The 11,861-nt window shown below is 35.4% G+C and overlaps 2 protein-coding genes across 2 annotated transcripts; both read right to left on the bottom strand.

Annotated features, from left to right (window-relative positions):
* LOC104700602 (glutamate receptor 2.9-like) lies at positions 1,648-5,323 on the bottom strand. Its single transcript, XM_019227253.1, has 5 exons — positions 5,023-5,323; positions 3,252-4,513; positions 2,827-3,139; positions 2,277-2,680; positions 1,648-2,183 (listed from the first exon to the last, which is right to left on the bottom strand). Exons 1-5 carry the CDS (start codon positions 5,306-5,308, stop codon positions 1,659-1,661), a joined length of 2,790 nt encoding a protein of 929 aa, XP_019082798.1. The 5' UTR covers positions 5,309-5,323; the 3' UTR covers positions 1,648-1,658.
* On the bottom strand, positions 6,563-10,739 carry LOC104700601 (glutamate receptor 2.8-like). The gene is given in 8 exon segments (XM_019227297.1): positions 6,563-7,106; positions 7,109-7,193; positions 7,314-7,502; positions 7,505-7,710; positions 7,918-8,230; positions 8,388-8,747; positions 8,749-9,683; positions 10,463-10,739. Coding segments are annotated over 8 exon segments (2,838 nt in total). The 3' UTR covers positions 6,563-6,633.

The raw sequence follows: 11,861 nt of genomic DNA, 5'->3' as shown, positions 1-11,861 counted from the left end.
TTTGTTTTTTTTGGTTTTTCTTGTAGAAATTATTAATGCTTCCATTAGATAAACAAATACTACGTTTGATTTTTTCCATTTTTGTTTTTGTTTTATGAGGATGAATCTTTTTCTCTGTACGATGTGATAGTTAATTATTTTTATGTATTTTTGTATACACAGTGACAGTAGAAGATAATACAAAGAATCTTTTCACTAAACAACAATTGAAAACATCATAATTTAAGAACATGATAATATAAGTTTCGTTTTCCATCAAGTAAAATGGATCAAAACAATTATTGATAGTAAGTTAATTTATTTTATCATAACAAGTTTATTTTTCTAGGTCGGCATCTAGTTTATAGTGAACATAAAAAAAAAAAAATCTAAGTTATAAATATATAAGGTTTTTACTCTGGTCACATAAAACCTTTCTCTTACTATTATTGAAAACTTAATACTTACGTTAGGAAATTACATACGTGAGCTAAACCTTAGCTTATTATCTCAGTAAAATAATAACACTTATATATATAACTGATGTATATATATGGTCGTTCGTCGTAGTGAAAGGGCTGCGTAGTGGATAAGTTGGATAAAGATAATACAAATATAGCATTTGAAGAGGTTTGAAAGAAAATAACGTAGCCCGTGACATCCTGAGGAATCCACGTACGCAGAGACGAGAACCAGAGATCACTGCAAGATTCAGTAACCGCTTCGCTGAAACTCCTCAGCTACTCACACTTCAACTTTTCCTCCTCCTTAAGATACTTCCCTTCGTTTTATTTTTTTTGTAAGTCCTAGGTATATATATTTTCATGAAAAAATAAACGTTCTTACTATTATTTCTCATACTCATTTTTTTGGTCGGCGATGCATAATTTGTTATAGTCAGTTTTGTTCTTTTGGGTGCGGGCTTAAGTATACTGGTGAAGTGCTTCNGCCCTTTGGCTAACCCCACACTACACTTTAGTGACCACAGAAAAACAAAGACCTTAGTTCATCAATTTTTTTTCTTTTGAGATAATTGGGATCCACTGAAAATGTTGTATGGTTGAGTTCTCTTGTCAGCAAGAAAAAATCTAGCAAAGTTAAAACCCTTTTCTTCTTCTTCTTCTTTNATAATTTCAAATAATTATAAATTGTGCATAGTAAATTGAGAAAATCATAGAAACTGAAACAAATATGTTTTTAGACATCTAACAAAATGGAACAGGGTAGTATAATATATTCACTCATCGGAAAACTGAAAGTTTAGAAATAACACGAGATAAAACCAAAGGTGTTTGAGACCTTGCCAAAACAAAAGAATAAAAAACAAAGCGAAAGATATTTATGAAACCATTAACAGTGAAGTCATATAATCTAATTAAAAGTTGCATTAAGTTGCCAACATGTTTCCTTCGTCTTCGAGGAGAGATTGAATTCCGAATCTCTTTTTGAATCAGCTTGAAATGGTTTGGTGAGGTAGTACCATAGATGAAACATTGTGGCTTGAGCTACTAGCTTTAGGATAAGCAGATAATATATTAACTTTCACTTAAGAATCTATAATTTTTTCTTTCTTTTTCTTTTGATAAATAGATGAAATTTTGAGCTATATATAACTTGTCGAGTTTTCTGGAATATCTCTTAATTGTTTAGCGCCACATTTAATATCAGATTCTCCATCTTCATGATACATCGGTTGCATTGTGAAGCGTTCTTCGCTCGGGGTACAAGAAAATTCTTCTAAGCTCAAACTCCATATTTAGTGAAAGACTTGGTGGCCGTGGTGTGATTTGCACAGTTGAAGGGCTCTGAATGTAGTGATCAGTCATCGGTGAACTCACATTATGAACATCAGAGTTCTTGAAAGTATGGGACTTTAAGTCTTTCTCATCGAAGGTTCTGAACAAAACCTTTAGCTTTCTCCACAAGGAACTTTCGGAATCATTACATAGTGTGTGCCTATGTTCGTTCAAGTAAAGGAAAACGAAGATGAGTAATGCCAAGAATGAAGCAGTGCCTGCTATTAGAAACAGACCCCATACGTTACGGAGGCTGAGACGGTTGGATGTAAGAGCGGTATTTGGATCAAGACAATCATTCTTCTTCCGGAACCATTTGTTTTCGATTTCTTGCATTTCATCTCCTTGAATCACATTTAAGATAGCCGTTGAGATATCTCCTGTCAAAGGTGAATTCTTGGGGAAGGCCTACACATTAATCATGGAAACAAGTTAAAACACCTGAATAAATGTGTATTTTGTTTTCCCTATTTTGTAAAGTAAATTGTAAATGTCACTTACAAAGCCAAAACCAGCAGTCTTAAATGTAGGTTCAACCATGGCATATTTGGAGCACGACTGAGAAAGAATAGCATTAAGGTAAGCCACTTCGTCGAAAGCTGCTGCTATACCATTTGATATCCCCTTGGATAAAAGTTCATCGGCTTCTTTGGCAGAATAAAAAGGTTTAAGCTTATTTATATGAAATCCCAAATCTAATAGAATATCTTTAACAAAAGTACCGCCTTGGTACCCTACATAATCCTGATTTTTGATGAGATCGTTCACAGTTATGGCCGCTGGATGGAAACGTTGTGCCGTCAAGAAAGAAGTGAGATTAGCTGTGTAGCTCTGAGTGAGAACAAGCATCACAAAGCACCACACAACCATCACAAACCTTGCTAAATTGCTTACTACCTTCTCACCTATATATACACACGCACAAGTTCATTTTATCATTAGAATCTTGTTTTTTTTCCCCTTAAACAATATCACAATGAAAATAAATTGGTTTTGAGATAAACTTTAATATTATATCATTATTAAGTTCATGACTCGTGTAAGAACTTACTGTTGGCGAAAACCATGGTGGAGAAGGAGAACCAAAAACTTGTGCCAATCTGGTGGTGAGGCGGTCCACGGAAGTCTGTGTTGATTCTATGTTCGAACAACCACACAACAAAACCAATGAGGACGAGAAAACAACCAGTGGTGACCCATAAGCCTAAGCTCCAAGGTTCAAGGAACACCCATGTGTTCTTATTCTCATTATCTCTCACCGGCACCATCATAGATACTCCAGACTCTGTGAACGGTAATGTGAAGTCAACATACAAAGACCTGTTCGCTGTGATGGTTACATCTCCAACAACTGCATCCCATGTCTGCTCAAATTATTGATAAAATAAGGTTTAGCCAACTCATTGCTTGTAATTTTGTGAATGTATAGAATTTGTTTGTAAAGTAGAAATATGGGAAGAAAAAAAGAGAACTAACCTTGTGATATACTTGGCAGACCAAATTGTTATAGTCAATTGGAGATTCTAAACTGACGTATTCAAGAATGATTGAATATGACAACTTCTTAAGAGCAGCTTCAAAGATGTCTATGGCATAACCCTTTGCGGTTGTTATGTTCGTGGTAGGATCTTTGATTACCTCCACAAAATCAAAGAAGCCTTTCTTCATTGGAACGCCCACTGTAAGTTTCTTCCTTGGAATCTCCCATCCTTTCGGATCGGTTTTTGACTTCCCTGGCCATATCACCGGTCCCAACTTTTTTTTGTCTGAATTTGCATTCACAAATCCAATTATCCTCTCTTTATTTCCAACAAAATTGATGATCTCAAACTTTGGTGACTCGAGCTGCCCGTCTGTAAGATTAAAGTCTCCTGCTAAACCTTTGAAACTTACTTCCCGGAGAGCCTTTTGAAGACTTGGACCGTAGGGAGAGACCCCTACGTTCCCCAAATCTGTCATGTTCTTTGACGAGGCGCTTCCATTATCATACTGTAAGCTATCAAAATTGGTTTTCTCCACGGCCAAGGCCAATGCAGTAATTGAATCATACGCCCATAATGCAAATATGTGTAGTTGATCCCTCGTGGATGTTTTCTCCTTCTCGAACGATCTTTTCCATCTCAATTGGAAATCTTCAAGCTCTTTCGATTTGGGGACATGGCTCCTCACACCTAACACTCCCTCTATAGTATTTAAGCTATGACCATGGTTGATATGTCTCATCATATGTGTCATTTCATTGGTTATTAACCATACATACCCTTCCTCCATCATCCCCATCTCTCTAGCTTTTTGAAAAACTCGTAAAGCCAGACTTGATTCCATGTGGACAACGAATACTCTCGTTTGCCTCCCCATGAGCTTACGAAGTTCATTTTGAATCTGACTATCGTTAGCCTCCGGAGCAATGGCATTTTTGTTGACTTCCACGTTTTGTAAAGCGTCAGACAAGAAAGGCATGAGTCCTTTACCTAACTCGTTGTCCTCATAAATGGCGGTGACGCTTCTCCAGCCAAAGGATTTGACAATGGCGGAAATGGCTTTGAGCTGGGATGAGTCGTCGAGAGTGGCTCGGACAAAGTAAGGGCTTTTGATGGATGTCAAAAGAGGGCTTGTTGCTGAGAATGTGATGGTCGGTACTTGAGTTTTGTTGGCCAGTCTAATCATAAACTCTGCTTGCATAGAGTTTTTTGGTCCGATGATGGCGCTCACTTGCTCGTTCTTGATTAGGTCCAAGGCTGCTTGCACCACAAAAAAACACAAATAAAAGAAGAAATGTTAATAGCACTTGTAAAACTTGACGATAATTGAATGAAACTCATAGATTACGGATATCTTCCCAATAAATAACGAGAACATTAATCTATATAAAAGTTAAAACTTAAAATATTGATTGTAGAGGTATTATATGACATGTCACCAATGTTTGACCATTCATCTACTAATATATTAGACTCATGAGTTAAATAAAATTAACGAAGCTAATAGTAATATATATTTTTGCAACCATACAAACTTCACCACGACTTTCTAGAAACGAGGACTATGAACTGTGTGTAAGAGATTGTTCTTAAGTCTTCGACCAGATAAAGAAGACATTTTTATCAGATTCAGCGAATCATGTCTGGCCGTAGCCCTAACATCCTACGTAAAATGTTTGATGTTTAATTCAACTGCAACTAATAATGATTAATAAATCTAAATGATTTCTTTCATTTATAAAGCAAAACATAGAGAAGCAACGAACCTGCAGCTGAAGCCTGAACCGTATCTTCCACGGAATCTCGAACATGAAGCGTAATTCTTGTGCGGTAACTAGGATGATCCTTGTAGAACTCCGACAACGACATGTTTATAGAAGTGAGGCAGATCTTGGAAAATGTTGTATTGAGATCAAGAACTACCCCTACTTTGATTTCACTTGTTTGGTTTTGTCCTAAACCAACATTCATCGACAAAAAAATCCAAACAAGCAGGAAAATGAAACTTAGAAAGGTGTTATTTGTTTTTCTACGGTTCATCATCAGTATCATCCAAAGATTGAGGAGACCGACACTTTATGTGATACTTTAACTCCCCTTTTTACTACATATATATATACAGAGGAAGGATCGGTTTGAAAGGGTCTTAAAATCTATGAAAGACGTCGAAATGCTATACCCAAAATTGGTTTCTCAGAGAAAGTGACATAAAATAATAATCAAACATTCAAACAGTGTTGACTATGAATAGAATAAGTGGTTTATAAGTGTAGATATGAGTCTTTGCAGATGAATTTTCTTTGCAAAACATAGCGACAAAATTTCCATAACTTACTATATAAAACTAAAATAAATATATGGAGGTTAATTATATACTAGTATAAGGTCAAAATGAAGTCTATGTCCCTCCATTGGTTTATAATTCTTTTTTTGTTTCCTTTACTTGCTGTCCGAAATTAAACTGACCTTTGTTTTGTTGGGATTCATGATGATTTATTAAACGTAGATTCTATCAAAAGACTTCAAAAGGTTTGAGTCAATCCGGTTGACCCATTCTTAATATCTTGACATTAATTTCCGTTATGGAAAACTCCGTTCTTGAAGCTTCAGATTTTTTTTTAAATATATTATACATTGAATTGCTGCTATATATTTGTAATTTTACGTATGGCTTTCTTATGTTTTCTACACATATTTTCGATTTTTTAAAATATAAATTATCGTTTTCTTTTTTATTATTCTGAAGTTATCTCTTTCCTGTTGTCTCATATAATTACGAATTTACGACTAACCATATTATACTGATCTTGACTTTAACCCGAACTTTAGTTCAATTTAGGTTGAACTAACCTTTGGCCTAACCCGAGTCTTCTTAGAAACGAAAAAAATGGAGATGGCTCATGGCGAGTATAAAGGAACAACCGTTAAAACCAATAAAAAACACGAGGCACCAAACAAGAGCACGTGACGGACTGATATACACGTGAAGCCGTGAACAACTAATGCATGGCGGGTGGATTTTGAACGAACAGATCCCTTTTTCGAGACGATGGTTGGGAATGGATGGGCAGATTAGGAATGCGAAGACCTTTACTTTAAAAAGAAATTCTCGTTATTTGGCTATAAGAAACATGCCTTAAAATCAATCACTCGCCACTATGTATATAGGAAGTTTCCAGCGTTGCTATGAGACTGAACATACATTACTCTGATGATCATTCAATCCCACGAGTGGTCAATTTAAAAGATAAAAAAAAATTAGGGGAGTTTAGCGTCTAATTTATTATATATAAAAGAATAATAACTTTCATGGAAGAATATGCAACCAACCTAAATTATCTATAACTTGTTATGCAAGAAGAGTTATAAATTTCTATCTATTGTTCAACTCTACATTCAACAATAGATGCTTCATCTTCATGATGTATTGTTTGTGTAATAAAGCTTTCTTCGTTCGGGCTAAAAGACATTCTTCTTAGCTCAAACTCCCTATTTTGTGATGAGCTTTGTGGCCATGGTGCGATTTGCATAGCTGATGGGCTCGGAGTGTACTGTGTCATAGGTGAACTCACATTATGAACGGCACTTTTCCTGAAAGTGTGCGACTTTTCGTCTTTCTCATTGAAGATTCTGAATAAAGACGTTAGCTTTCTCCAAATCGATGCTTCAGAATCATCAAATAGGGTGTGCCTATTTTCGTACAAGAAAAGGCCCATAAAGGTTAGTATTGCCAAGAATGAAGCAATGCCTGCTATTAGAAACAGACCCCAGAAGCTACTGAGGCCGAGAATATTGGACGAAAGATCGGTCTTTCGATCAATACAATCATTCTGTTTCATAGACCATTTTTTTCGATGTGTAGCATTTCATCTCCTTGAGTCACATCTAAGATAGCCCTTGAGACATCTCCTGTCAAAGGCGAATTCTTGGGGAACGCCTACACATTGATCATGGAAACAAGCAATGAAAACATCAGAATAGTCGCATTGTATGTGTTTTTCTTTTCCTAATTTTGTTGTTGTTAAAAGTAAATTGAAAAAAAAAATAACAAACTTACAAAGCCAAAACCAGCAGTCTTAAATGTAGGTTCAACCATTGCATATTTGGTGCAGTTTTGAGAAAGGATAGCCTTCAGGTAGGGCACTTCGTCGAAAACTACTGCAATACTGCGGTTGGACAATAACACGTTGCAGTCTTCCGAAGAACCAAAAGCCACAAGCCGAGATGCATGGAATCCTTCCTTTATATAAGAAGGTCTTTAACGAAAGCCCCATGTTGGTACCCTACATAGTCCCCATTTTTTATAAGATCGTTCATACTTGTGACCGCTGGTTGAAAACGTTGTACTGTCAAGAAAGAGGTTAGGTTTGCTGTGTAGCTCTGAGTTAGAACAAGCACCACAAAGCACCACACAACCACCACAAACCTTGCTAAGTTGCTCACTACCTTCTCACCTATATTCACACGCACAAATGACTTCATCATTAGAATCTTGATTTTTGTTAACAAAATTATGACTTGATATATATTTTTGATAAATAAATAAGTTGATAATTAATGTATAAACAACGTAAAATAGCCTAATTTCTACAGTAAACTGGTTTTGAAATGGAAACCAAGATTTTTTTTTAACATTAATCATTATTGGTGTTAGAACTTACGATGGGCAAAAACCATGGTAGAAAAGGAGAACCAAAAGCTAGTGCCAATCTGGTGGTGAGGCGGTCCACGGAAGTCCGTGTTGACTCTATGTTCGAAAAGCCACACAACAAAACCAATGAGGACAAAGAAACAACCAGTGGTGACCCATAAGTCCAAGTTCCAAGGTTGGAGGAACACCCATGTGTTCTTATTTTCATTGTCTCTCACCGGCACCATCATAGACACTCCAGACTCTGTGTATGGTAACGTGAAGTCAACATGCATGGACCTATGCGCGGTGATGGTTACATCTCCAACAAGGGCATCCAAAGTCTGTTTCATTTCATAATATGTTAGAGATTTCATTTTTTTAAAAAAGCATATTCTATTATACCAGGAACATGGGCCTATTCATTACTAACATGCAATTGCATGAACTATTAGATTTTTGTTAAAGTAAGAATCGAGGAAGAAAGAAAAAAGAACTAACCCCGTCATAGACTTGGTCGACCATGTCATTGTAGTCATCATCTGGAGACTCGCAACGGTAGTATTGTGGAATAACTGAATATGGCAACTTCTTAAGCGCAGCTTCAAAGATGTCTATGGCGTAACCCTTTGCGGTTGTTATGTTAGTGATAGGATCTCTGGTTACCTCCACAAAATTAAAGAAGCCTTTCTTTACTGGAACGCCCACTTTAAGCTTCTTCTCGTTAGTTGGAATCTCCCATCCTTTAGGAACAACCATCGAGTTACCTGGCCATATCACCGGCCCCAACAAAGTTGTTTTGCTTGAATTGGCATTGAAAAGTTCATTGCTCGGTGTCCAAATTCCGATTATCCTCTCTTTTATTTCCGACAAAATTGATGATCTCAAACTTTGGTGACTGGAGCTGCCCGTCTGTGAGATTAAACTCTCCTGCTAAACCCTTGAAACTTACTTCCGATAGAGCCTTTTGAAGACTTGGACCGTAGTGAGAGACCCTTACGCTCCCCAAATCTGTCATATTACTTGTCGAGGTGTTCACATTATCGTATTGTAAGCCCTATAAGGTTGTATTCTCCACGGCCATGGCCAATGCAGTGATTGAATCATACGCCCATAATGCAAAAACGTTTACATCATCCCTCATCGATGGATTCTCCTTCTCGAACCTTTTTTTCCATCTCAAACGGAAATCTTCAAGCTTTTTTGATTTTGGAACATAGCTCCTCACACCTAAAACGCCCTCTATAGTATTTAAGCTACGACCATGGTCGATGTGTCTCATCCTATGCGTCATTCCGTTGGTCATTAACCATACGTACCCTTCTGCCATCATCCCGATCTCTCTAGCTTTCTGAAAAATCCGTAAAGCAAGACGTGAGTCCATGTGGACAACGAAAACCCTAGTTTGCTTCGTCATTAGCTTATAAAGTTCCTTCAGAATCTGGTCATCGTTAGCCTCCGGGGAGATCACACTTTTGTCGACTTGCACGTCTTGTAAAGCGTCAGACAAGTAAGGCATGATTCCTTCTCCTAATTCGTTGTCCATATAAATAGCGACAACTCTTCTCCATCCAAAGGATTCAACAATGGCTGCAATGGCTTTGACCTGGAATGAGTCATCTACAGTTGCTCTAAGGAAGTAAGGGCTTTTGATGGATGTTAAAAGAGGGCTTGATGCAGAGAATGTGATGGTCGGTACACGAGTTTTGTTGGCGAGTCTGATCATAAACTGTGCTTGCATAGAGTTTCTTGGTCCGATGATGGCACTCACTTGCTCGTTCTGGATTAGGTCCAAAGCTGCTTGCACGACAAGAAAATACAAACAAAAGAAGAAAGTTTATATAACTACTTTAAGACTTAATGATAATTATTGAGATATAACACTGATTTACATAAGAGTTAAATTAATTCATTTGAAAGGTACTAAAAGGCGATAAGGCATGTGACCACCAATAGTTTTATACTATTCGTCAATTATATTTGAACTAATGAATTAAATATTTTAACGAGACTAATAATAGTAATAGGGATTTCTGCGACGTACCACTGTCACCAAGACTTTGTAAGAATATAAAAAAATATAATGAAGTCATTTGGATTTTTATTAGTAATATAAAAGATAAACTGTCACCAAAGACTTTTAGTAAATACTCCCTCCGTTTTAAAATATTTATTATTTTAGGCTTAATTTTTTATTTTAGTTTAGTTATCGTTCTGGTTTTCCAATGTTACTTTTAGTAGAAAATTATCTCATTTGCCTCATATTAAATAATTAAAAAATTAAATTTTTTAGAATTTTAATAGTTAAACAAGGGTATAATAGAACATTGATATAATTTCTTAATGTGTAAAGTTCTAGAACGACAAGTAAAGAAAAACAGAGAGTAGCACAAAAGAAGACACTTTTAAGTTTAATAATGATATAAAATATTGTTCAGATTAATTTAAAACATTGGCCAGCTAAATCGTGTCTGGTTGTAAATGTAACTCTAATATACTTCATTGACCAGCTAAAAACATTGCCTAATATACTTCATTCGACTGAAACTATTAATTAATAAATTTAATTAACAAACCTGCAGCTGAAGCCTGAACTGTATCTTTCATGGAATCTCTGACGTGAAGCGCAAGTCTTGTTCGGTAATTAGGATGTTTTTTGTAGAAATCCGACAACGACATGTTCATAGAAGTGAGGCAGATCTTGGAAAATTTTGTATTGAGATCAAGAACTACTCCTACTTTGATTTCACTTGTTTGGCTTCGTCCTAAACCAACCCCCATCGATAAAAAAACGCAAACGAACAAGACAAAGTAACTGAGAAAGGTGTTATTAGTTTTTGTTGGGTTCATCATTATTCATAAATAGAGGTGTTATGTGATTCTCTAACTTCTCTTCGTCTGCTATATATATATATATAATATATATACAGAGGAGAAAAAAGTCGGTTTGAAGAGGTCTTAAAAGACTTTGAAATACTATACCAAAATTGGTTCTCAAATCTCAAAGAAAGAGTCATAAAATAAGAAACGATTATTAGTGTTGACTGGAAAATAAAAAAAAAAATTAAAAAGTGGTTTGAAAGAGTCAGATAAGATATATATTACCAAATTTCATTGTAAAGCAACGCTACACAAAATTTATATTATACACTGAAATTTGAAAATCGAATAGGAAAATATCTACCTCAAGTGAAATACATGGTTCTAGAATGTAATTGGGCTAATATGTATTTACATTTGGATTCGAATAATTAATAATGTGTACTTCAGTTAGTGGGATTAGCTAACAATAAAAACATACTTATAATTTTAATATTTTATCGGTTATTCCAAGATTTTATTCCCTTTCTTAATGTTTTGTTCGAATTTCAAAAAAAAAAAGGCCAATTATAAAATACTTTCTTTACCATTTCCATTATGGAGATTAGTCAACGGTAAAACTTTGTCTTGTAGATTCTGGTGGAAGTGTATAATTTTTCAATTTATTTTTATAAAAGGTAACTTATCACCATATTAGTGCAAGGACATTGTGTTAAACCAAATTTACTTTGTTCAACGCGTTTTTGGGTATTTTATATTTCATCGAACATAATGTATTCGTTATTTGAGGACCAAATTTAAAACACGTCTCCAAGAAATAGGACATGAAGACGTATAGTGTAGGCAAATCAAAAACAAATATTAGTTTTGTCAATATTCTATTTTTTCAAAACGATGAAAAAGACCGAAAATTTTATGTGTCATTTTGCATATTACAAAGTTTTGCGTTGTTTCTATACCTCCCTAATGGTTATATGACTAAAAGGAAGAAGACTAGAATCCAAATTAAGAAATCTAACTTTGACACTCAGTTTGAAAACAAACATAGGAATAAAAGGTGTTAACCTTGATTAGTTTAAACTCAACATATAGCGTCAACAAAAGCAATACAAATGGAGTGGCTAATTTGTAATGCACTTTTGAAACTGCTTTTAA

Source organism: Camelina sativa, chromosome 7, assembly GCF_000633955.1.
Source record: "Camelina sativa cultivar DH55 chromosome 7, Cs, whole genome shotgun sequence".
Taxonomy (NCBI): Eukaryota; Viridiplantae; Streptophyta; class Magnoliopsida; order Brassicales; family Brassicaceae; genus Camelina; species Camelina sativa.
This window is presented reverse-complemented; position numbering and strand designations above follow the sequence as displayed.